General features: G+C 40.9%; 1 protein-coding gene and 1 non-coding gene across 5 annotated transcripts in view; one reads left to right on the plus strand and one right to left on the minus strand.

The window, feature by feature from the left end:
• Nucleotides 1-27,654, minus strand: part of ZNF81 (zinc finger protein 81) — a 101,420-nt gene that overhangs the window by 27,066 nt on the left and 46,700 nt on the right. For all 4 annotated transcript variants that reach the window (XM_061137416.1, XM_061137418.1, XM_061137415.1 and 1 more), the window contains 2 exons: nucleotides 10,667-10,793; nucleotides 774-869 (listed from right to left, as the gene is read on the minus strand). In XM_061137416.1, the coding sequence (XP_060993399.1) occupies nucleotides 774-869; nucleotides 10,667-10,793 (223 nt within the window). The remainder of the gene's footprint in view (nucleotides 1-773; nucleotides 870-10,666; nucleotides 10,794-27,654) is intronic.
• Nucleotides 16,216-16,351, plus strand: LOC133053331 (small nucleolar RNA SNORA51). Its single transcript, XR_009692246.1, has one exon. It is a non-coding gene; the product is annotated as a small nucleolar RNA SNORA51 (small nucleolar RNA).

The raw sequence follows: 27,654 nt of genomic DNA on the forward strand, positions 1-27,654 counted from the left end.
GTGTTGAGTATTAACTACAAGGGGCATGAAGGTGCATTTTTGTGTGATGGAGTATCACAACTGGGGTGGTGCTTATACCAGTGTGTACCTTTGTCAAAACTCACCAAACTCTACACTTAAAATGGATACCTATTATGGTATGTAAATTATACCTTAATAAAGTTGATTTTAAAAGAAAATGCTAGGTGACAGGGATCATAAAGTGAGAAGATGGAAGACAGGCATGGAGATTAGGGGAGGTGAAGAGAAGTAAGGAATCTGAAAGCAATATCTATGAAGAGAAAAGGAGGTGGGGCTGGTTGTAGATGACAGTTTGTTGATATCTTAGAGTAAGAAGATGAAAACAAGAGAGAAAAGAAGCTGAAAGGGAACCAGGTAGAACAGGAGTGAGGCAACCAACTGATCTTCAAAGAAGGCAAATCCATTAAAACCTGAATGTATACAATAAGGATCTAAGACCTTGGGAGTGGGGTTTCAGTACTAAAGCATAAAAATATGATGGAAGGAGAAAACATCCAAGAAAGCCAGATCCATAGTGAGGAAATCTGGCATATGATCCAGAGTATAGGTACTGTAGCAATTCTCCTGGAGGGAAGCTAAGCCAAGAAGACAGTTGATAGCAGTAAAGGAAATACAGGGAAGAGCAGTTTGGTACCTCAGAGGTCAAGGAGTTTCTAAAGTTTTGAACCTTCAAGAAGGGCAGCAATCACAGCATTTTAAAGGTATTGGTCTCAAGTATTTCCATGTCTCCCTTCTGCCAGGATCACACTCACCTGAGCAGCTGTGATGTAGGGTTTTTTCCTTCAGTGCCCAAGGCTCCTCTCCTTGCTCCAACTTGAATATGACCTCTGGTTTGGGAACTTCATACCCTGTTAACAGGAAATGATAGAAAATGGGGTCCAGCTAATTGCTTTCCATGTGTTCTTTGGAAAAGTAACATTTCATTGGAAAAAGAGTAATAAGCATGAATGGGCAAAGGGACTAAAGAATCTCAGGCAAATCAAGGATGACACCATCACACACTTCAGATGTCCCAGAGCACTTAGCAGCTGAGAATAGAAACAACCTCACTGAGGTTCTGTGTTAGTTCCCTGGGGCTTCTGTAAGAAAGTACCAAAAACTCCCTGGAGAAAGAAATGGCAACCCACTCCAGTATTCTTGCCTGGAAAAGTCCATGGACAGAGGAGCCTGGCAGGCTGCAGTCCATGGGGTTACATGACTGAGCATGCGGGCATGAGGGTGGAGGGAGGTGGGTTGGTAGCAATAAACTGGTAGAACTTAAAAAAAAAAAAAGAAAGAAAGAAAGTACCAAAACCCAGGTGACTTTAAACAACAGAAATGTATTATCTGACATTTCTGGAGGCTAGAATTCTGAAATCAAGGGGTTAGCAGTGTCATGCTCACTCCAGCAGATATAGGGGAGAATCCTTCCTTGCACCTTCTAGCTTCTTCTGTCTGCCAAAATCTCTGGTGTTCCTTGGCTTGTAAATGTATTTTAATCCAGTCCCACAGCTATCTTCTCCCTGTGTGTCTTCTTACTGTCTTTCCTCTATGTGTGCCTATTTCTGTGCCCAAATCTCCCTTTTTTTTTTTAAAAAAAAAAGTAACGATACCACTCAGGTTAGGGCCCACCCCAATGACCTAATTTTAATTTGATCCCCTCTGTAAAGATACTACTTTCAAATAAAGGCACATTTTCAGGTACTGGGGGTTAAGATTTTGACATCTTTTTTTGAGGGGGCACTATTCAACCAAATAAGAACATGCCCCTTGATCCCCCCAAATTCACATCTTTCACATATATAAATACATTAACCCCATACCAATATCCCCCAAAGTCTTAATTATCCCAGCATCAACTCTTAGGTCTAAAATCTCATCTAAACATCAACCCAGAGTCTCAGATCTCATCATCTAAATCATCTGAATCTTATGGGTAAGGCTTGTGTATGAGTCATTCCGGGACAAAATTCCTCTCCATGCATATCTATGAAAGCAGATACGTTATCTGTTTCTAAAATATTCCAAACACAATGGTGCCACAGGCATAGGACAGATACTCCCATTCCAAAAGGGAGAAATTAGAATTTAGAAAGGTATGGCAGGTCTCAAGCAAGTCTGAAACCGAGCAGGGCAAATTCCATTAGGTTTTAAGTGAAAGCGAAAGTCACTCAGTCGTGTCTGACTCTTTGCAACCCCATGGACCATACAGTCCATGGAATTCTCCAGGCCAGAATACTGGAGTGGGTAGCCTTTCCATTCTCCAAGGGATCTTCCCAACCTAGGGATTGAACCCAGGTCTCCTGCATTGCAGGCAGATTCTTTACCAGTTGAGCCGCAGCTTGACAATAATCCTCACTGGTTCAATGCTCTGTCCTCCAAGCCCACCAAGATGGTAGCCCCATCCCCTCAGCCCTGGGCCAGGAGTGGCACCACTTACTATCACTCCTAGTGGCCCATTAGCAAAAATTTTGTTTCCTGTACTGGCAATCTTATGCTCTGCTGTTCCACATGCCTTAGTTCCAAAGGGAGGAATACTTCTACCAAGAGACACAACACTGATTCTATTAAACTGGAAGATAAGTCTGCCACCTGGACATCTTGGTCTTTTCACGTCTCTGAATCAACAGGCAAAGAAGTGAGTTACCGTGCTGGCTGGGGTGGTTGATCCTGAGTACCAAGGGAAAACCGTGGCCTGCTATATCACAATGGAAATAAAGAAGAATATGTCTTAGTGCTTGTTTCAGCAGTAAAGTGAAGTGAAAGTCACTCAACCATGTCTACCCTTCAGACTTGCCAGTCCCCACAACTGGGTGAACTGGTTCCTTAAAATAAATCTCTCTCCCCTACTTTGTCTTTATGTACACACATGCATGCACAAGTGTGTGTATACTCTCTATATGTATATACCTATATCCTATTGGTTCCATTTCTCTGGAGAACCATAATACAGAGTTTGATACTAAGGGTGACTCTAGAGTAGTGGTCCCCAACCCTTTTGGCACCAGGGACTGGTTTCGTGGAAGACATTTTTTCCACGGATGGGGGTGGGGGGATAGTTTTGTGATGATTCAAGCGCACTAGGATTTGCGCTCTTATGAGAATCTAATCTGACAGGAGGTGGTGCTCAGGTGGTAATGCCAGCAATGAGGAGCAGCTATAAAGACAGATAAAGCTTCGCTTGTTCGCTGCCTCTCACCTCTTGCTCTGTGGCCCAGTTTTTAACAGCAAGCAGGCCATGGACCAGTACCAATCCATGGCCTGGGGGTTGGGGACCCTGCTCTTGAGGAACAGAATCTCAAGTATGAGTTTTCTGAATTGGTTATGGGATTTCTGGAATTGATTCTTTATTCTGATTAAATTCAAAAGCACTAATGACTATTTCCAGTAGTAAGGAGAGAGGTGTGACAGGACAAAAGAGATATGCAAACTATCCAGAGGGATCCGGTGGAGAGGGAGGTGGGAGAGGGGATTGGGATGGGGAACACATGTAAATCCATGGCTGATTCATGTCAGTGTATGGCAAAAACCACTACAATACTGTAAAGTAATTAGCCTCCAACTAATGAAAATAAATGGAAAAAAAATAAAATTAATTAAAAAATTAAAAAAAAAAAGAGATATGCAAACTATCAACATTGGATACTCCTAATTGAATGCTCATAAGAGGTGAGGTTCTGGATGACCTTGTATTTGACACTTGGAAATTTTGTCAAACTTACAAGTATAGTAAGATTGTCTGGTTGCTCCTAATTGCACTGGACAAAGTGGGGAAAGAAAAGGATGAGCTCAGGGGTCTGATTTTCCAGATCAAGCATAACATGAATGACCTAAAAATTTCTCAGTCTGTCCTGAAAATAACTGTTAGCTTCTGGAGCTGCAGAGCTGAGCTTACTGAAAACCAAACCCAGAGTCTCAACCTGTGAGTGGCTAAATTACAACATAAATTAAATCCCCAACCTCACAGGGTGTCTGCTGTTAAAGGAAGGCATTGATGAGGAAGGAACAGGATCCTGAAAAGTGGAATGGGAACATATGAGGACACTGAACCTCTAAATTTTGATGAGTCTTTGCCAGTAGAAGCAGCCCTTCCACCTTCAACTGAGAAGTTAAACCCCTGTCTGCCTGAGGAGCCTGCAATGGCCTCCCCTGAGGGACTTGCCTTGTAAGGCACTGCTGATTCCCCTCAGGACCTACGACACCACCTGTCTTTGCTTCTAGACCTATAACTAAACTTAAGTTCACCAAGCCCCAACTCAAGGAGATCAAACCAGTCAATCCTAAAAAAAGAAAAAAATCAATCCTGAATATTCACTGGAAGGACTGATGCTGAAGCTCAAGCTCCTGTACTTAGGCCACCTGATGCAAAGAGCTGACTCATTGGAATAGACTCTGATGCTGGGAAAGATTGAGGGCAGGAGGAGAAGGAGGCGATGGAGGACGAGATGGTTGGATGGCATCACCAACTCAATGGACATGAGTTTGAGCAGACTCCAGGAGACAGTGAAGGACAGGGATCCCTGGCATGCTGCAGTTCATGGGGTTGAAAAGAGTTGGATATGACTTAGTGACAACAACAAAGGCCCAAAGGGTAAGGTACAAAGTGCGACCCAGGAGGAGATATGAGATACTCCAAAATGATTGCATGATTTGTCCAATTTATAAGGACAGAAATCTGGGTGATATGTGTGGGATAATGGAAGGAACAAAGTTGGATCAGACTGAAATTTTTAATATGTGCACACTAAGCAGATTCTGAATTTCATGTTGCCACTTGAGGGGTTAGGAAGGGTACAAACAGTATATCTGGATGGTTGGCTGGAACATGAACCAAATTGCAGCCCACATAAATGCAGCTGGAATTCCAGGACTGCTTTGGTGTACTACAGAGAAAGGTATCTGAAGGCTTAGGGAGATTGGAATGTTAAGAGTAGATTTATCATGAAACATGTGCTCACTCACACCAGGATGGTCCAGAGACACACCAGTCATGACAACTGTGACAAATAAATTTGTTAGGGGGCCCCTGATAATCTATGATTGTTCTTCACTGTACGTCAGAAATTTCAGTGGGAACTGCTGCCACTGAACTGGAAAACCTAAATGCAGTGGGAGTAATTGGAACCTGAGGTGAAGTGAAGTGAAATGAAGTGAAGTGAAAGTTGCTCAGTCATGTCCGACTCTTTGTGACCCCATGGACTATACAGTCCATGGAATTCTCCAGGCCAGAATACTATAGTGGGTAGCCGTTCCCTTTTCCAGGGGATCTTCCCAACCCAGGGATTGAACCCAGGTCTCTCCCATTACAAGCAGATTCTTTACCAGCTGAACCACAAGGGAACCTCAAACCTGGTGTGGCATGGGCCAAATGGAGGCACTGGATTGCCAAATACAAGGTGGATGTGGTTAGCACAGGGTCAGAGTAGTAATCAGAACAGTCCAATTCACAAATAAGAGTAGAAATTTTTATAATACTGTTTTAATTCATGCTACAACTCATTAGACTTCAAACATCTTTCAAAACAAACCTTTACCTTGTGTGTGTATGCTAGGTCACTTCAGTCATGTCCAACCCTTTGCGACCTCATGGACTGTAGCCCACCAGGCTCTTCTGTCCATGGGATTCTCCAGGCAAGAATACTGGAGTGGGTTGCCATACCCTCCTCCAGGGGATCTTCCCAACCCAGGGATCAAACCCCTGGGTCTCTTACATCTCCTGCACTGGAAGGTGGGTTCTTTACCACTAGCACCACCTGGGAAGCCCAAATGTTTACCTTGGTGTTTCATTATTTAAGAGATAACGTTCTTTGAAGCCAGCAGAGTTAGGACAGTCTAAGAAAAGCAGGGCAGAAACAGTGTATGAACATTTGCAAAGGAGAGTTTTCAGATATTTAAGAAACTATGCTACACACCCATATATTTATGTGTTATATGTCTATACCTCTCTCCTTCTAACACTATATGAGAATGGGGGGATAGCATTAAATATAACACCTGTTTCAGAGTGGTTCACCTGCTCACAGACATGCATATAAACAAATTAACAGCAAAAAGTAAAAGAATATTGAGTATTTACTATACACCAGACACTGCCCTGGGCACTTTAGATGAATTAATCCATTTAATCTTCAAACCAACTCTCCTCTTATTCCCTGTAGCAGTCAAGGAAGCTGAGCCTTGGAGAGGTAAAATTCCAATCACACAGCTAGTAAGTGGCTTAGTTATTCATACAACAAGTGGCCAGTTAGAGATTTAAACTTCTTTCTCTTATGCTATCCTACTACCAAACAGAAAAAAAAGTGTACATGTCTTTAATATATATTAGATAGGGATGAACCAAACCTTCTGTGCTGTCAAAAAGGTAGTCAGTCTGATTCACAGAGACTTGTGAGTTTGGCTAGTTGATCATGATTTCCATAGGAAACAAATAAGTGGGCAATCTACTAAAATCTTACTTGATCTGTATAAGGAAAAGAGTTCTAGGTCAAGTGAAAAGAAGTCTAACTTGAAACATACAAACACAGAGTCCCAGCTCCTCAATCAACTCTCAGACTTGAGTCAGTTTATACACTGAGAATGAACACTTCTGAATGAAGGAGAGGCTGGGACCCTGGAGGAACGAACACATGACACTGCCAAAAATTTACACCACTAATATTTCTCCCAACTTTTCCTAAAAGGACCTATAGCCCTTTACCAGGGTACCTCTGCATTGGGGGAAAAAGTAATGAGGCTCTCCAGATATTACCAGACAGGACACTGGCTCTGATCTGACACTAATTCCAAAAGACCCAAAACATTACTGTAGCTCACCAGACAGAGTAAGGGCTTATAAAAGTGAAGTGATCAATGGAGTTTTAGCTCAGGTCCATCACACAGTGAGCTCAGTGGATTCCTAAACCCATCTTGTGGTTATTTTCTCTGGTATAGGAATGCATACTTAAAATACTCAGCAATTTCTCTGGTATAGGAATGCATAATTAAAATACTCAGCAACTGGCAGTATCCTCATATTGGTCTCCTGACCTATGGAGTGAGGCCTCTTGTGGTGTAAAATACCAAGTGGAAGCCATTAGAACTGTCTCCATCTAGGAAAACAGTAAACCAAAAGCAGTATTGCTTTCCTGAGGGATTGCAAAGGTTAGTGTTACCATCAAGGACTTGAAAGATGCAAGGATGGTGATTCCACTACATTCAACATGCCTATTTGGCCTGTGTAGAAGACAGATGGATCTTGGAGAAGGACAGTGGATTATCATAAACTTAACCAGGTAGTGTCTCCAACAGCAGCTGCTATACCAGATACAGTTTTGTTGCTTGACCAAATGAACACATCCTTTGATACTCGGCATGTATATATTTATCTGGCAAATGCCTTTCTTAAAAACAGTACTGTTAGCAAAGACCAGCAAAAGCAGTTTTCTTTCCATTGGCAAGGCCAGCTATATACCTGCACTGTCCTGCCTCAGAGGTAGCTCAACTCTCCAGTCCTATGTCATAATTTAACATGTAGGGATCTTGGGCAATTTTCCCTTCCACAAGACATCACATCACATGTCTGTGTGCTCAGTCACTTGTTATATCCAACTCTTTGAGACCTCATGGACTACAGCCTGCCAAGCTCCTCTGTCCATGGGATTCTCCAGGTAAGAATACTGGAATGGGTTGCTGTGACCTCCTCCAGGGGATCTTCCCAACCCAGGGATCAAACCCATATCCCTTACATCTCTTGCACTAGCAGGCAGGTTCTTCACCACCAGCGCCACCTAGGAACCCCACACTGGTCCATTACATGGATATTATGCTGATTAGACCTAGTGGACAAGAGTGAGAAATTACTCTAGACATATGGATAAGACATCTGTGTGTCAGGAGATGGGAAATGAATCTGAAAATAAATTTAGGGGCTTTCTATCTCAGTGAGATTTCTAGGGGTTCAGTGGTGGGGGGCTTGTGGAGATACTCCTTCTAACCTCTTGAAGAATAAGTTTTGCATCTGGCTTTTCTATAAGTAAAAAGAGGGCCAACACCTAGGGCCTCTTTGGACATCAAAGGCAACACAGTCCTTATCTGGATGAGCTACTCTGGCCTATTTACTAGGTCATTCAAAAAGTTGCCATTTTGAGTGGAGATCAGAATAGGAGAAGGCCCTGTGTGACACGTCCAGACAGCCATACAAGCTACCCTGCCACTTGGGTCACATGACCCATCAGATCCAGTGGTGCTTGAAGCGTCAGCGACACAGGGATGGAGCCTTTGGCAGTTCCCCTGAGATGAATCATAGCACAAGTCCTAGGATTTTGGAGTTAAGCTCTGCCATCCTCTGCTCTCCTTCTGAGAAACAACTTTTGGTTTCCTATGAAGTCTCGATTTACTCACAGAATGTAAGCATTTTAGTTAGTGGAGGAAAATAAAACTTACCCAGGATTCCCTCAGTAATGGTGAGTGAACATAGAAGAAGGCAGTGCTGACAGAAAATGTGGCAAACGGTAGACCTGACTTCCAGTGCTGCTTGTAAGGGGCCCAAGTTCTTCTGATGGAGGCTCAGCCTATGGATGGTGTGAGGCCAGGAGCCACCCTTGGAGCACTGAGACTGGGTCTTCCCAGAGTTTAATTGCTTGAGAATGTGCCCAAAGTGGGCAGTAAACTCCATGTAATCTAAATATTGTTGTTGTTTAGTTGCTAAATCATGTCTGACTCTGTGCCCACGGACTGTAGCCCACCAGGCTCCTTTATCCATGGGATTTCCCAGGCAAGAACACTGGAGTGGGTTTGCCACTTCCTACTCTAGGGGATCTTCCCCACCCAGGGATCGAATCTGCATCTCCTGCTTGGCAGGTGGGTTCTTTACAACTGAGCCACCAGGGCTTGGTGTAAGGCTAAATAAAAGGAAGCGAAAGTGTTAGTCGCTCAGCTGGGTCTGGCTCTTTGAGACCCCATGGACCTGACAGGTTCCTCTGTCCACGGAATTCTCCAGGCAAGAATCCTGGAGTTGGTAACCATTCCCTTCTCCAGGGTAATCTTCCCAACCCTGGGATCTAATGCCAGGTTCCTGCATTGCAGGCAGGTTCTTTACCATCTGAGCCACCAGGGAAGACCGAAAGCTAAATACTGGAACAAAACTGATAGTCAACAAGTACCATAAGGGAAAGCTGAAGATAGAGTTCAACAGAGCATGTCACTGTTAAGAGATGTGACCTCAGATCCTATGTGGTGACCTTACACCCTCAACCCTGGGTGGTGGCCTTGCCCTCTTAGCCCTGGAATCAATTGGGTGGCTCACCTTCTGGAAGCAAAGAGGTGACAGCTTGTCACCCTGCATCTTCCTAGGCTATGCTCTCTGGGCCTGTGGTGGCAGTGAGAGCTCTGCTGGCTTCTGAACCATTTGTAGGGTCACTCATCGCTTTTCTTAAAAGATATTCACAGCCAAATAGCTTTATTGGCCCGTTTCCTGGCTGGAGAATCCCAGAAACCCAGCCTTCCTTCCTTCCTTTTTCCTGCCTCTGCCCTGTTCATCCCAAGCTGGCAGTGTTTCTGCTGAGATGGCTGACTGGATCTACAAGTCACATGTCTAATCATTTTAGCAACTGGTTCTCCAGCCACACACTCGGTGCCCTTTCCAGAGTACATCTCGCTTTTTGCAATATGGATAGGCTGAAAATTTTCAAAATCTTCATGCTATAGTTCCTTTTTACTAACAATTCCTTCTTCAAATTCTCTCTTTCCTCTAGCATTTTACTATAAGCATTAAGGACAAATCAAGTCTCGCTTTTAATACTTGGCTTAGAAATCTCCTCAGTTAAATATCCCAGTTCATCACTTACAAGTTCTTTCCACCAAAGAGAACAAAATTCAGCCAAATTCTTTGCCACTTTATAAGATTTACCTTTATACCAATTTTCTACAACATATGCCTATCTTCCATCTGGCAGTGTGTGTGTGTGTTCACTTGTATCCAAATCTTTGTGACCCCATGGACTGTACCATCTGAGATCTCACCAAAAACGCCTTTAACATTCCTACTTCTACCACAGGTTTCTTTGAGGCAATCTAGACTTTTTCTATCAAGCACCTACAAATCTTTCCAGCCTCTACTTGCTGCCCAATTCAAAGCCACTTCCATGTCTTTTTAGGTGTTTCTTATAATATCACTCCACTTCCCAGTAGAGAAAGTTGCAGTTTCCTAGGGCTATTTAACAAAGTACCACAAACTGGGTGGCTCAGAACAACAGGAATTTCTTGTCCTGCGGTTCTGGGGGCAGGAAGTCCAAAATCAAGGTGTCAGCCACGTCATGCTCTTTCTGAAGGTGCTAGGGAGGGAAACGTTCCATGCCTCCCTCCTGGATTCTGGTGGCCTCAGGCACCTCTTGTCCTATAGATGGATCCCTCCAATCACATGGTCATCCTTTCCTTGAGTGCCTCTGCACGGTCTCTCTTGAGTGTTTGTGTTTGTGTCTACACTTCTCTTTTTCGTAAGAGTGCCAGTCATATTGGTTTAGGGCCCAACTAGTGACCTTGTTTTAGCTGGATTACTTCTGGGAAGATCCTATTTCTAAATAAGGTCACAGTCAGAGACAGTGCGGTTTAAGACATTAACATGTTTTCTTGAATGGACAACACTTTACCCATAAGGTTCCTCGCAGATTCACATTCTGGCTAGGCTTACCCAGTGAGAGGAGGTGGCTGTAGATTTCCAACATCACATCCTGGTACAGGCGCCTCTGTGCAGAGTCCAGATGCTGCCACTCCTCTCTGCTGAAGTCCACAGTCACGTCCTCAAAGGACACTGACACCTGTAAACACAATCCCATTCAGGGTGACCGAGTCAGCATGAGGGGATAGGGGAAAGAGGAAAATGCTTTTAGGATTTTTACCATAATACCCCATAGGCTATGCCTTTAAAATACGTACTTACATGTAATGTATAGAATAAAAATATCTACTCATAAATTTCTGCCACCCATTGTATGAGTCTTTCATTTTAAAAAATGAATTTTCATTAGTTTTCTATAGTAGCATATAACTACTTATACATAGTAGTGTGTATAGCTGATTCACTTTGCTGTACAGCAGAAACTAAAACATTGCAAAGCAAATATACTCCAATAAAAATAAAGTGATCAAAAGGGGAAAAATGATAATTTTGTCCAGGATTTGAAGTTTATCTTATTTAATTGCTTATTTAATGGGAAGTTAGTGTTTTATTGCTTTTTGAAGGAGGCATGTATGTTTGTGCTGGGTCTTTGTTCCTGTGTGGGCTTTCTCTAGTTGTGGCAAAGTGGGGGCTACTCTCTAGTTGTGGTGCAAGAGCTTTTCATTGCAGTGGTTTCTCTTGTTGCAGAGCATAGGCTATAGAGTACACAGGCTTCAGTGGTTGGGGTTCACAGGCTCAGAAGTTGTGTCTCCTGGGCTCTAGAGCAAGGGTTCAGTAGTTGTGGTGCACAGGGTCAGATGAACACGCTCCCCTGCCTTGACTAGAGGACTATTAACCACTAGACCACCAGGGAAGTCCAGCATGTACACTTTTTTCTCACTTTACATAGCTCCCTGTACTACTGCTTTCATTTAGCCTTCAAAAATATAGGCATTTTCTCTTGATGCCCTTTTGTTTGATCAATTTTAATTCCACAGTTGTCAGAAAACACACACTGTATGATTTCAACATATGGTCTATCTAGAAGAATGTTTCAGGTGTCCCTAGAAAAGAATATATATTCAGCTACTGATAGGTTCAGTGTTCTCTAATATTTAAATCAACTTGATTGAGTATTGTTGATTTTATATCACTTTACTCATTTGTCTTCTACTTCTTCAACCAATTATTTGTCAACTTTTGTTAAAAACTGAAGCAGAGATGTTAAAAGTTTATATGGCTATGCAAAGGAACTAGAATACACAAAGCAAGGATTAGCTTGGAGGATTTATACTATGTAATATTAGGACTTACTATAAAGTTACAATAATTCAGACAGAATGGTATTGATGTAAGTAGAGACACATATATCAATGAAACAGAACAGAGGGTCCAGAAACAGATTTGCACACATATGGACAACTATTTTTTGACTAAGGTGCAAAGTGCTTCAATGCAGGAAAGGAAAGTCTTTTTTAAAAACTGCTGGAACAAATAGGTATAATAAGTTTTGGAGGAAAACACAAACCATGATCCACACTTCACACCATATACAAAAATTAACTCAAGTGTTCTCACCACATTCACAAGCACACACACACAAAGTAACTCTGTGTGGTGATGGATGTGTTAACTAACTTGATTGTGGTATAAAAACAGACATACAGATCAATGGGACAGAAATAAACCCACACATTTACGGTCAATTAATTTATAAGAAAGGTGCCAAGAATATAAAATGGGAGAAAGAACAGTGTCTTCAATAAATGGTTTGGGAAAATTGGACAGCCACATGCAACAAAATGAAACTGGAACATTCTCTTACACCCCCACAAAAGTTAATTCAAAATGGATTAAAGACTTAGCCATAAGACCAGAAACCATACAACTTCTAGATGATAACATAGGTGGTAAGCTCCTTGATGTAAGTCTTGGAGATGAATTTTTGGATTTCACACCAAAAGCAAACACAACAAAAACAAAAATAAACCGTGGGAATATGCCAAACTAAAAAGTCTATGCACAGCAAACAAAGCCTTCCACAAAATGACAAGGCAGCTTACTGTCTGGGAAAAATATTTGCAAAGCCTCTGTCTGATAAGGGGCTAATATCCAGACTATGTGGGGCTTCCCTGGTGACTCAGATAGTAAAGAATCTGCCCGCAATGCAGGAGACCCAGGTTTGATATCTGGGTTGGGAAATTCTCCTAGAGAAGGAAATGGTTACCCACTCCAGTATTCTTGCCTGGAGAATTCCATGGACAGAGAAGACTGGTGGACTACAGTCAATGGGGTTGCAAAGAGTGGGACATGACTGAGTGACTAACACAACAACAACAACAAAATTCAAAATATGTAAAGAAATCATACAACAGCAAAAAAAAAAAAAAAAAATCTGATTAAAAAGCAGTAGAGGATCCGAATAGACATTTCTGTAAAGAAGACACACAAGCCCTACCTCTCTCCTCATCCCTTCCCCTGCTGCTGCAGCTCTCCACGCTCATATTCCCGACATTAACTCCAAGGCGGCAGCGCACAATCACTGGCCCACTCACTCGCCGAGCACTCGGGGTTTGGTCTCACTACTCCAGTGAAATGGTTCTTCTCAACATCACCAGCACAAAAACAGACTCCCATCCCAATTAGATGTCTTCGCTGCTTAATGCAGACTCCTGCCCTTAGTGTACCTAGTCCTTTTCTTGCTCAGTGGAGCGTCAGGACTGCCAGAGTCAGAAATAAAAATGGAAGGAGGAGCCAAGATGGCGGAGGAATAGGACGGGGAGACCACTTTCTCCCCAACAAATTCATCAAAAGAACATTTGAACGCTGAGCAAACTTCACAAAACAACTTCTGACCGCTAGCAGAAGACATCAGGCGCCCAGAAAAGCAGCCCATCATCTTCGAAAGGAGCGCACCTCTCTCCCCACAGCACGACTGAACAAGCGAACCTAAACAAGAGACCACCTCCACCCGCCTGTGTCAGGGAGGAAATCAGACACTGAAGAGACCGGCAAACAGAAGCCAAATAAACAAAGGGAACTGCTTCAGAAGGGACCGGTACAACAGATTAAAATCCCTGTAGGTAACACCGACTACACCAGAAGGGGCCTATAGATATCAAGAAGTGTAAACTGGAACGAGGAGCTATCTGAAACTGAACCGAACCCACACTGACCGCAACAGGTCCAGAGAAATTCCTAGATATATTTTTACTTTTTTTTTTATTAAAAAATTTTTTTTTGCTTTTCTTTAATTTTTTTCTCTTTTATTTTCTTTTAAAATTCCCTAATACTCCCCCATTACTCCTCAAATTTCATTTTCATATATTTTTACTATTTTTTTTAATTAGGAAAAAAATTTTTTTGTTTTATTCTTTTTCTATTTTCTTTTAAAGTCCTCTATTACTCTTCTATTACTCCTTAATTTTCATTTTCATTTCACTATAACCTTGCAAAAAAAAAATAAAGGGAGAAGCCCTATTTTTAAACTGAACTTCATATATATTTCTAAAATTTTTGTGTTTTTGTTTTTGTTTTTAATATTGTATTTTTAAGAGTCTAACCTCTACTCTAGGTTTTTAATCTTTGTTTTTTAGTTTTTGATATATCAATTTTGGACATTTAAGAATCCAATATTCAGTTCCCATTTTTACTCAGGAGGATGTTGTTACTCTCTCCCACTTTTGACTCTCTGTTTTCTACCTCAGAACATCTCTGTTTCCTCCTTTCCCCTTCTCTTCCCAATCCAATTCTGTGAATCTCTGTGGGTCTCTGGGCTACGGAGAACACCTTGGGAATAGAGAACTGCATAGATCTGTCTCTCTCCTCTTGAGTCCCCCTTTTTCTCCTCCTGCTCATCTCTATCTCCCTCCTCGCTCTCCTCTTCTTCATGTAACTCTGTGAACCTCTCTGGGTGTCTCTCACAGTGGAGAATCTTTTCACCATTAACCTAGAAGTTTTATTATCAGTGCTGTATAGTTGGAGAAGTCTTGAGACTACTGGAAGAATAAAACTGAAATCCAGAGGCAGGAGACTTAAGCCCAAAACCTGAGAACACCAGAAAACTCCTGACGACACGGAACATTAAGTAATAAGAGACCATCCAAAAGCCTCCATACCTACACCGAAACCAACCACCACCCAAGAGCCAATAAGTTCCAGAGCAAGACATACCGCGCAAATTCTCCAGCAACGCAGGAACATAGCCCTGAGCATCAACACACAGGCTGCCCAAAGTCACACCTAATACATAGACCCATCTCAAAACTCATTACTGGACACTCCATTGCACTCTAGAGAGAAGAAATCCAGTTCCATGCACCAGAACACCGACACAAGCTTCCCTAACCAGGAAACCTTGACAAGCCAATCGTTCAACCCCACCCACTGGGTGAAACCTCCACAATAAAAAGGAACCACAGACCACCAGAATACAGAAAGCCCACTCCAGACACAGCAATCTAAACAAGATGAAAATGCAGAGAAATACCCAACAGGTAAAGGAACATGAAAAATGCCCACCAAGTCAAACAAAAGAGGAGGAGATAGACAATCTACCTGAAAAAGAATTTAGAATAATGATAATAAAAATGATCCAAAATCTTGAAAACAAAATGGAGTTACAGATAAATAGCCTGGAGACAAAGATTGAGAAGATGCAAGAAATGTTTAATAAGGACCTAGAAGAAATAAAAAAGAGTCAATTAAAAATGAATAATGCAATAAATGAGATCAAAAACACTCTGGAGGGAACCAACAGTAGAATAACGGAGACAGAAGATAGGATAAATGAGGTAGAAGATAAAATGGTGGAAATAAATGAGGCAGAGAGGAAAAAAGAAAAAAGAATCAAAAGAAATGAGGACAACCTCAGGGACCCCTGGGACAATGTGAAACACCCCACCATTCGAATCATAGGAGTCCCAGAAGAAGAAGACAAAAAGAAAGGCCATGAGAAAATACTCGAGGAGATAATAGCTGAAAACTTCCCTAAAATGCGGAAGTAAATAGTTACACAGGTCCAAGAAACCCAGACAGTCCCAAACAGGATAAACCCAAGGCGAAACACCCCAAGACACATATTAGTCAAATTAACAAAGATCAAACACAAAGAACAAATATTAAAAGCACCAAGGGAGAAACAACAAATGACACAAAGGGATTCCCATAAGGATAACAGCTGATCTATCAATAGAAACCCTTCAGGCCAGAAGGGAACGGCAGGACATACTTAAAGTAATGAAAGAGAATAACCTACAACCTAGATTACTGTACCCAGAAAGGATCTCATTCAGATATGAAGGAGAATTCAAAAGCTTTACAGACAAGCAAAAGCTGAGAGAATTCAGCACCACCAAACCAGCTCTTCAACAAATGCTAAAGGATCTTCTCTAGACAGGAAATGCAGAAAGGCCGTATAAACGTGAACCCAAAACAACAAAGTAAATCGCAACGGGACTATACCTATCAATAATTACCTTAAATGTAAATGGGTTGAATGCCCCAACCAAAAGACAAAGACTGGCTGAATGAATACAAAAACAAGATCCCCATATATGCTTTCTACAAGAAACCCACCTCAAGGCCTCCCGATTCTTACCACAGGCTGTGTTCTTACACTGACTGTATAGAAAGAGGAGGCAGAGTAAATCCACCCCATATACACCTCAGCCCAGGCAGGCCCTTTACCTGGTCTGTATTGTGAATGGGGAGACATGGAGGTTAAAAAAAAAAAAAAAGAAACCCACCTCAAAACAAGGGACACATACAGACTAAAAGTGAAGGGCTGGAAAAAAATATTTCACACAAACAGAGACCAAAAGAAAGCAGGAGTAGCAATACTCATATCAGATAAAATAGACTTTAAAATAAAGGCTGTGAAAAGAGACAAAGAAGGACACTACATAATGATCAAAGGAACAATTCAAGAAGAAGATATAACAATTATAAATATATATGCACCCAACATAGGAGCACCACAATATGTAAGGCAAACGCTAACGAGTATGAAAGAGGAAATTAATAGTAACACAATAACAGTGGGAGACTTTAATACCCTACTCACAACTATGGATAGATCAACTAAACAGAAAATTAACAAGGAAACACAAACCTTAAATGACACAATGGACCAGCTAGACCTAATTGATATCTATAGGACATTTCACCCCAAAACAATCAACTTCACCTTTTTCTCAAGTGCACACGGAACCTTCTCCAGAATATATCACATCCTAGGCCATAAATCTAGCCTTGGTAAATTCAAAAAAATTGAAATCATTCCAGTCATCTTTTCTGACCACAGTGCAGTAAGATTAGATCTCAATTACAGGAAAAAAATTTTTTAAAATTCAAACATATGAAGGCTAAATAACACGCTTCTGAAAAACCAACAAATCATAGAAGAAATCAAAATGTGCATAGAAACGAATGAAAATGAAAACACAACAACACAAAACCTATGGGACACTGTAAAAGCAGTGCTAAGGGGAAGGTTCATAGCATTACAGGCTTACCTCAAGAAACAAGAAAAAAGTCAAATAAATAACCTAACTCTACACCTAAAGCAACTAGAGAAGGAAGAAATGAAGAACCCCAGGGTTAGTAGAAGGAAAGAAATCTTAAAAATTAGGGCAGAAATAAATGCAAAAGAAACTAAAGAGACCATAGCAAAAATCAACAAAGCTAAAAGCTTGTTTTTTGAAAAAATAAACAAAATTGACAAACAGTTAGCAAGACTCATTAAGAAACAAAGGGAGAAGAACCAAATTAACAAAATTAGAAATGAAAATGGAGAGATCACAACAGACAACACTGAAATAACAAAGGATCATAAGAGACTACTACCAGCAGCTCTATGCCAATAAAATGGACAACTTGGAAGAAATGGACAAATTCTTAGGAAAGTATAACTTTCCAAAACTGAACCAGACAGAAATAGAAGATCTTAACAGACCCATCACAAGCAAGGAAATCGAACCTGTAATCAGAAATCTTCCAGCAAACAAAAGCCCAGGGCTAGATGGCTCCACAGCTGAATTCTACCAAAAATTTAGAGAAGAGCTAACACCTATCTTACTCAAACTCTTCCAGAAAATTGCAGAAGAAGGTAAACTTCCAAACTCATTCTATGAGGCCACCATCACCCTAATTCCAAAACAAGACAAAGATGCCACAAAAAAAGAAAACTATAGGCCAATATCACTGATGAACATAGATGTAAAAATCCTTTACAAATTCTAGCCAACAGAATCTAACAACATATTAAAAAAAATCATACACCACAACCAAGTGGGCTTTATCTCAGGAATGCAAGGATTCTTTAATATCCACAAATCAATCAATGTAATACACCACATTAACAAATTGAAAGATAAAAACCATATGATTATCTCAATAGATGCAGAGAAAGCCTTTGACAAAATTCAACACCCATTTATGATTAAAACTCTCCATAAAGCAGGAATAGAAGGAACATACCTCAACATAATAAAAGCTATATATGACAAACCCACAGCAAGCATTACCCTCAATGGTGAAAAATTGAAAGCATTTCCCCTGAAATCAGGAACAAGACAAGGGTGCCCACTCTCACCACTACTATTCAACATAGTTTTGGAAGTTTTGGCCACAGCAATCAGAGCAGAAAAAGAAGTAAAAGGAATCCAGATAGGAAAAGAAGAAGTGAAACTCTCGCTGTTTGCAGATGACATGATCCTCTACATAGAAAACCCTAAAAACTCTACCAGAAAATTACTAGAGCTAATCAAAGAATATAGTAAAGTTGCAGGATATAAAATTAACACACAGAAATCCCTTGCATTCCTATACACTAACAATGAGAAAACAGAAAGAGAAATTAAGGAAACAATACCATTGACCATTGCAACAAAAGGAATAAAATACTTAAGAGTATATCTACCTAAAGAAACAAAAGACCTATACATAGAAAATGATAAAACACTGATGAAAGAAATCAAAGAGGACAGAAACAGATGGAGAAATATACCGTGTTCATGGATAGGAAGAATAAATATTGTCAAAATGACTATACTACCCAAAGCAATCTATAGATTCAATGCAATCCCTATCAAGCTACCAAAGGTATTTTTCACAGAACTAGAACAAATAATTTCACAATTTATATGGAAATACAAAAAAACCTCGAATAGCCAAAGTAATCTTGAGAAAGAAGAATGGAACTGGAGGAATCAACCTGACTGACTTCAGACTATACTACAAAGCTACAGTCATCAAGACAGTATGGTACTGGCACAAAGACAGAAATATAGATCAATGGAACAGAATCGAAAGCCCAGAGATAAACCCATGAACCTATGAACACCTTACCTTCGACAAAGGAGGCAAGAATATACAATGGAAGAAAGGCAACCTCTTTAACAAATGGTACTGGGAAAACTGGTCAACCACTTGTAAAAGAATGAAACTAGAACACTTTCTAACACCATACACAAAAATAAACTCAAAATGGATTAAAGATCTAAATGTAAGACCAGAAACCATAAAACTCCTAGAGGAGAACATAGGCAAAACACTCTCCGACATAAATCACAGCAGGATCTCCTCTATGACCCACCTCTCAGAATATTGGAAATAAAAGCAAAAATAAACAAATGGGACCTAATGAAACTTGAAAGCTTTTGCACAACAAAGGAAACTATAAGCAAGGTGAAAAGACAGCCCTCAGACTGGGAGAAAATAATAGCAAATGAAGCAACAGACAAAGGATTAATCTCAAAAATATACAAGCAACTCCTGCAGCTCAATTCCAGAAAAATAAATGACCCAATCAAAAAATGGGCTAAAGAACTAAACAGACATTTCTCCAAAGAAGACATACAGATGGCTAACAAACACATGAAAAGATGCTCAACATCACTCATTATCAGAGAAATGCAAATCTAAACCACAATGAGGTACCATTACACACCAGTCAGGATGGCTGCTATCCAAAAGTCTACAAGCAATAAATGCTGGAGAGGGTGTGGAGAAAAGGGAACCCTCTTACACTGTTGGTGGGAATGCAAACTAGTACAGCCACTATGGAAAACAGTGTGGAGATTTCTTAAAAAACTGGAAATAGAACTGCCATACGACCCAGCAATCCCACTGCTGGGCATACACACCGAGGAAACCAGATCTGAAAGAGACACGTGCACCCCAATGTTCATCGCAGTACTGTTTATAATAGCCAGGACATGGAAGCAACCCAGATGCCCATCAGCAGACGAATGGATAAGGAAGCTGTGGTACATATACACCATGGAATATTACTCAGCCATTAAAAAGAATTCATTTGAATCAGTTCTAATGAGATGGATGAAACTGGAGCCCATTATACAGAGTGAAGTAAGCCAGAAAGAGAAAGACCAATACAGTATACTAACACATATATATGGAATTTAGAAAGATGGTAATGATAACCCTATATGCAAAACAGAAAAAGAGACACAGATGTACAGAACAGACTTTTGGACTCTGTGGGAGAAGGCGAGGGTTGGATGTTTTGAGAGAACAGCATCGAAACATGTATATTATCAAGGGTGAAACAGATCACCAGCCCAGGTTGGATGCCTGAGACAAGTGCTCGGGCCTGGTGCACTGGGAAGACCCAGAGGGATCGGGTTGAGAACGAGGTGGGAGGGGGAATTGGGATGGGGAATACACGTAAATCCATGGCTGATTCATGTCAATGTATGATAAAAACCACTACAATATTGTAAAGTAATTAGCCTCCAACTAATAAAAATAAATGGAAAAAAAAAAGAAAAAGAAAAAAAAAAAAGAAGACACACAAATGGCCAACAGGTAGTAAGGTGCTCAACATCACTAATTATCAGGAAATGCAAATCAAAACCACAGTGAGCTATCACCTCACACTTGTTAGAATGGCTATTATGAAGACAATAAATAACAAGTGTTAATGAGAACATAGAAAAAAGGGAACTCATACACTGTCAGCAGAAATGTAAAATTGGGCTTACTGGGTGGTTCAGTGGTAAAGAATCTGCCTGCAATGAGGGAGACCTGAGTTTGATCCCTGGGTCAGGAAGATCCCTTGGAGGAGGACATGACAACCCACTCCAGTATTCTTGCCTGGAGAATCCTCATGGACAGAGGAGTGTGGCAGGCTACAATACAGTCCACGGGGTTACAAAGAGTCAGACACAACTGAGCAACTTTCACTTTCATTATGCAGAACAATACAGAGCTTCCTCAAAGATTAAAAACAGAACCAACATGTGATACAGCACTTCTACTTCTGGGAATCTACCTAAGAAATGAATACATTAACTTAAAAAGATAAATGCACTCTCATGTGCATTGAAGTATTATTTTTTTAAAGATTGGGTTTTATTTATTTTGGTTATGTTGGGTCTTAGTTGCATCATGTGGGATTTTTGTTGCATCATTCAGGATCTTCCTCAAGGCATTTGGGCTCAGTAGTTGTGGTGCATGGGCTCTCTAGTTGTGGCAAATGGGCTTAGCTGCTTTGCGGCATGTGGGATATTAGTTTCCTAACCTGGGATCAAACCTGCATCCCCTGAATTGCAAGGGAAATTATTTACCACCACACCACTTGGGAAGTCCCTACAATATTATTTACAATAGCTGAGATATAAAATCAACCTAAGCATCCATAAATGGAGAAATGGATAAAGAAAATGTGGTATACATACACAATGTTATTTAGCCATAAAAGAAGGAAATCTTGCCATTTGCAACAACATGGATGTACCCTGAGAGCATTATGCTAAGTGAAATAAGTCTGTTCAGTCGCTACGTCATGTCAACTCTTTTCCAACCCATGGACTGCAGCACGCCAGGCCTCCTTGTCCTTCACTATCTCCCAGTCTGCTCAAACTCATGTCCACTGAGTCAGTGATGCCATCCAGTCATCTCATCCTCTGTCACCCCCTTCTCCTTTTGTCTTTAATCTTTTCCAGCATCATGGTTTTTTTCCAATGAGTCAGCTCTTCGCATCAGATGTCCAAAGTATTGGAGCTTCAACTTCAGTATTGGAACTTCAGCATCAGTCCTTCAGTGAATATTTAGGATTGATTTCCTTTAGGATTGACAGGTTTCATATCCTTGCAGTTCAAGGGACTCTCAAAGAGTCTTCTCCAGCACCACAATTTGAAAGCATCAATTCTTTGGCACTCAGCTTTCTTTATGTTTCAATTCTCATTTCCATACATGACTACTGGGAAGACCATAGCCTTGTCTATATGTACCTGATATATGTGGTCCACTGGAGGAGGCAATGGAAAACTACTCCAGTATTCTTCCTATGAGAACCCCATGAACAGCACAAAGAGGCAAAAAGATGTGACACTGGAAGATGAGACCCCCAAATCCGTAGGACCCTTTGCTACTGGGGAAGACTGGAGAAACAGCTCCAGAAAGAATGAAGAGGCAGGTTGTGCATGCATCTGGTGGTGAAAGTAAATAATGATGCTATAACAATATCACATATGAACCTGGAATGTTAGGTCCATGAATCAAGGTAAATTGGAAGTGGTCAAACAGGAGATGGCAAGAGTGAACATTGATATTTTAGGAATCAGGGAACTAACTAAGATGGACCAGAATGGGAGAATTTAATTCAGATGACCATTACATCTACTACTGTAGGCAAGAATCCCTTAGAAGAAATGGAGTAGCCCTCATAGTTAACAAGAGTTTGAAATGCAGTACTTGAGTACAATCTCAGAAACAACAGAAAGATCTCAGCTCGTTTCCAGGGCAAATGATTCAATATCACAGTAATCCAAGTCTATGCCCCAAACACTAATGCTGAAGAAGCTGAAGTTGAATGGTTCTATGAAGCCCTACAAGACCTTCTAGAACTAAAACCAAAAAAAGATGTCTTTTTTTCATCACAGGGGATTGGAATGCAAATGTAGGAAGTCAAGAGATACCTGGAGTAACAGGCAAATTTGGCCTTGGAGTACAAAATGAAGCAGGACAAAGGCTAACAGAGTTTTCTCAAGAGAACACACTGGTCATGGCAAACACTCTCTTCCAGGAACACAAGAGACGACTCTACACATGGACATCACCAGATGGTAAATACTGAAACCAGACTGATTACATTCTTTGCAGCAAAAAATGGAGAAGCTCTAACTATATAGTCCACAAAAACAAGACCGGGAGCTGACTGTGGCTCAGAACATCAGCTCCTTATTGCAAAATTCAGACTTAAACTGAAGAAAGTAGGGAAAACCATTAGGCCATTCAGGTATGACCTAAGTTGAATCCCTTATACAGTGGAGGTAATGAATAGATTCAAGGGATAAGATCTGGTAGACAGTGTCTGAAGAACAATGGACAGAGGTTTGTAACACTGTACAGGAGGCGAAGACCAAAACTACCTAAGGGAAAAAAATGCAAGAAGGAAAAGTGTTTGTCTAAGGAGACTTTACAAATAGCTGAGGAGATAAGAGAAGCAAAAGGCAAGGGAGAAAGGGAAAGATACCCAACGGAATGCAGAGTTCCAGAGAATAACAAGGAGAGCTAAGAAGGGCTTCTTAAGTGAACAATGCAAAGAAATAGAGGAAAACAATAGAATGGGAAAGACTAAATATCTCTTCAAGAAAATTGGAGATATCAAGGGAACATTTCATACAAGGATGAGCATGATAAAGGACAAAAACAGTAAGGACCTGACAGAAGCAGAAGACAATAAGAAGAGGTGGCAAGAATACATAGAAGAACTATACAAAAAAGGTCTTAATGACCTTGATAACCATGATCGTGTGGTCACTCACCTAGAGTCAGACATCCTGGAGAGTGAAGCCAAGTGGGCCTTAGAAAGCATTGCCACGAACAAAGCTAGTGGAGGTGATGGAATTCCAGCTGAGCTATTTCAAATCCTAAAAGATGATGCTGTGAAAGTACTGCACTCAACATGACAGCAAATTTGGAAAACTCAGCAGTGACCACAGGACTGGAAAAGTAGGGCAATCCCAAAGAAGCGCAGTGCCAAAGAATGTTCAAACTACTATACAGTTGAAATCATTTCACATGCTAGCAAGACAATGCTCAAAATTCTTCAGGCTAGGCTTCAGCAGTATGTGAACCTAGAACTTCCAGTTGTACAAGCTAGTCTTAGAAAAGGCAGAGGAACCAGATATCAAATTGCCAACATTCACTGGCTCATAGAGAAAGCAAGAGAATTCCAGAAAAACATATACTTCTGCTTCATTGACTACACTAAAGCCTTTGACTGTGTGAATGACAATAAATTGTGGAAAATTCTTAAAGAGATGGGAATACCAGATCACCTCACTTGTCTCCTGAGAAACTTGTATGCAGGCCAGGCAGCAACAGTTAGAACTGGACATGGAACAATGGACTGAATTAAAATTGGGAAAGGAGTACGACAAGGCTGTATATTGTCAAAAGTTTGTTAACTTTTGACTCCTTCCCCTTTTGTCCACCACCTACTCTTGCCTCTGGCAACCACCAACTGTTCTCTGTATCTCTGAGCTCTGTTTGTCTTTTGTTTTTCTTAGTTCCACATAAAGTGAGATCATATGGAATTTTCTTTCTCTGTCTGACTTATTCCAAAACAATCAATTCTTCAGCGCTCAGCCTTCTTTATGGTTCAACTCTCACACATGACTACTGGAAAAACCATAGCTTTGACTATGCGGACCTCTGTTGGGAAAGCAATATCTTTTTAATATTTAATATGCTTTTTAATATGCTGTCTAGGTTTGTCATAGCTTTCCTCCCAAGGAGCAAGTGTCTTTTAATTTCATGGCTGCAGTCACTGTCTACAGTGATTCTGGAGACAAGAAAATAAAGTCTGCCACTGTTTCCCCATCTATTTGCCATGAAATGATGGGACCGGATGCCATGATCTTAGTTTTTTGAATGTTGAACTTTAGCCAACTTTTCCACTCTCCTCTTTCACTTTCATCAAGAGGGTCTTTAGTTTTTCTTCACTTTCTGCCGTAAGGGTGGTGCATATCTGCAGATAACCTCATCTGCATATCTGAGGTTATTGATATTTCTCCAGGTAATCTTGATTCCAGCTTGAGCTTCATCCAGTCCAGCGTTTCTCATGATGTACTCTGCATGTAAGTTAAATAATCAGGGTGACAATATACAGCCTTGACGTACTCTTTCTCCTATTTGGAACCAGTCTGTTGTTCCATGTCCAGTGCTAACTGTTGCTTCCTGACCTGCACACAGATATCTCAGGAGGCAAGTCAAGTGGTTTGGTATTCCCATCTCTTTCAGAATTTTCCACAGTTTATTGTGATCCACACAGTCAAAGGCTTTGGCATAGTCAATAAAGCAGAAATAGATGTTTTTCTGGAACTCTCTTGCTTTTTTGATGATCCAGAGGACGTTGTCAATTTGGTCTCTGGTTCCTCTGCTTTTTCTAAAACCAGCTTGAACATTTGGAAGCTTATGGTTCACATACTGTTGAAGCTTGGCTTGGAGAATTTTGAGCATTACTTTACGAGCGTGTGAGGTGAGTGCAACTGTGTGGTAGTTTGAGCATTCTTTGGCATTGCCTTTCTTTGTGACTGGAATGAAAACTGACCTTTTCCAGTCCTGTGGCCACTGCTGAGTTTTCCAAATTTGCTGGCATATTGAGTGCAGCACTTTCACAGCATCATCTTTTAAGATCTGAACTGGAATTCCATCACCTCCACTAGCTTTGTTCGTAGTAATGCTTCCTAAGGCCCACTTGACTTCACATTTCAGGATGTCTAAGTTTGCTAAGCAACTGACCTTAAAACAAGGAGATTGTTTGGACTGTCTGGGTGGGGGCAATGTAAAGAGTCCTTAAAAGTGTAGGAGTGAGACAGGAGAGAAGTTTAGAATGATGTAGCATGAGAAGAACTAACTGACTTTTGCTGTTATTAAAGATGAAGAGAACAATATCAAGGAATATGTGTGGCCTTTAAAAGCTAGAAAGAGCAGAGAAATTGATTTTCCCCTTGAGCCTTCAGAAAAGAACCCATCCGGATTTCTCTGGTGGCTCAGTGGTAAAGAATCTGCTTGCCAATGCAGGAGACAAGGTTCAATCCCTGATCTGGGAAGATCCCACATGCCCATGTGCCACAACTACTGAGCCCACGCTCTAGAGCCTGGGAATCACAACTACTGAACCCATGTGCCGCATATAAGGAAGCCCACACACCTGGAGCCTGTACCCTGCAACAAAAGAAGACTCCACAATGAGAAGTCCACATACTGCAATGAAAAGTAGCCCCCACGCACCCCAACTAGAGAAAAGGCAACACACCAACGAAGACCCAGCACAGACAAAATAAATTAAAAAAAAAAGGAACCCATTCCTGTCAACATCTTGACTTTAGCCCAGTGAGATCCATTTAGGACTTCAGAACTACAAGATTTAAAATTTCTGCCACTGACTTTATGGCAGTTTGTTACAGCAGTGATAGAAAACTAACAGAGGCAAATTAAGAAGATTTGAGAAAAGTCTTTGGAATCAGTAGTGGAAATGCTAACCAAATTGTATGTTCAATAAATGGTCCTTCACTTTATTGCCAGTCAATGAGGAGAACACTGACTTGATGGACATGAGTTTGAGCAAGCTTGGGGAGTTGGTGATGGACAGGGAAGCCTGGCGTGCTGCAGTCCATGGGGACACAAAGAGTTGGACACAACTGAGTGACTGAGCAAGAATAACATCTCCATTACAGCTTTTGTGTACTGCTACATTGCCAGTGAGCAGTAATATTATGAAAATAATCTTTTCTGAGCAATAGTTCTCAACAGTGGACTTAAAATATCCAGTAAACCATGTTGTAAACAGATGTGCTGTCATCCAGGTTTTGTTTTTCCACCTACAGAGGACAGGCAGAGTAGATTTACCGTAATTCTTAAGAGCCCTAGGATTTTCAAAATGGTCAGTGAGCACTGGCTTCTTCTTAAAATTACTAGCTGCATTAGCCCCTAAAAAACAGCCAGCCTGTCCTTAGAATCTTTGAAGTCAGGCATTTCTCTCCAACTATCAAAGTCCTAGATGCTGTCTTCCTCTGATATAAAGCTGTTTCATGTACAGTGAAAAACTGCTGTTTGGTGTAGCCATCTTTATTAGCTTTCTAACTAGATCTTCTGGATAAGTTGTGGCAGCTTCTACATTAGCACTTGCTTCTTCATCTTGAGCTTTTATGTTCCAGAGACAGCTTTCCTTAACCCTCATGATCCAACCTCTGCTAGTTTCAAACTTTTCTTCTGCAGCTTCCTTCACTTCTCTCAGGCTTCACAGACCTGAAGAGAGTTATGGCCTTGCTGTGGATTAAGCTTTGGCTTAAGGGAAAGTTGTGGTTGGTTTGATCTTCTATCCAGACCACTAAAAGCTTCTCTGTATCAGCTAAAAGGCTGTTTCTCTTTCTTATCACTTATGTGTTCACTGGAACAGCACTTTGAATTTCCTTCAAGAACTTTTCATTTGAATCACAACTTCAGTAACTGGTATAAGAGGCCTGGTTTTCAGCCTGCCTCAAATTCTGATGCACCTTCCTCACTAAGTTTAACCATTTCTAGCTTTTGATTTAAAGTGAGAGACTCTCCCTTTCAATTGAACACTTAAGAGGCAACTGTAAGTTTATCAACTGGACTAATTTCAATATTATTATGTCTCAGGGAAAGAGAGGCCTGAGGAGAGGAAGAGAGACAGGAAGCAGGGCAGTTTGAACACATATTTATCATTTAAGTTTGCCATCCTAGACTCATGGATTGATAGTAACATCAAAGATCACTGGTTACAGATAATCAAAACAATTATAATAATAATGAGAAAGTTTGAAATATTGCAAAAATTACTGTAATGTGACACAGAGACAGGCAGTGAGGAAATGATACTGGAAAAATGGTGCCAGCAGACTCGCTGAATGCCAGGTTGCCCACAAACCTTCCATTTGTTAAAAAAATAAAACACAATACAGAAGCAGACACAGAATGCAAACTTAATGGCTACCAAAGTGGGCGGGGTTAATTGGGAGTATGGG

Source organism: Dama dama, chromosome X (assembly GCF_033118175.1).
Source record: "Dama dama isolate Ldn47 chromosome X, ASM3311817v1, whole genome shotgun sequence".
NCBI classification, from domain to species: domain Eukaryota; kingdom Metazoa; phylum Chordata; class Mammalia; order Artiodactyla; family Cervidae; genus Dama; species Dama dama.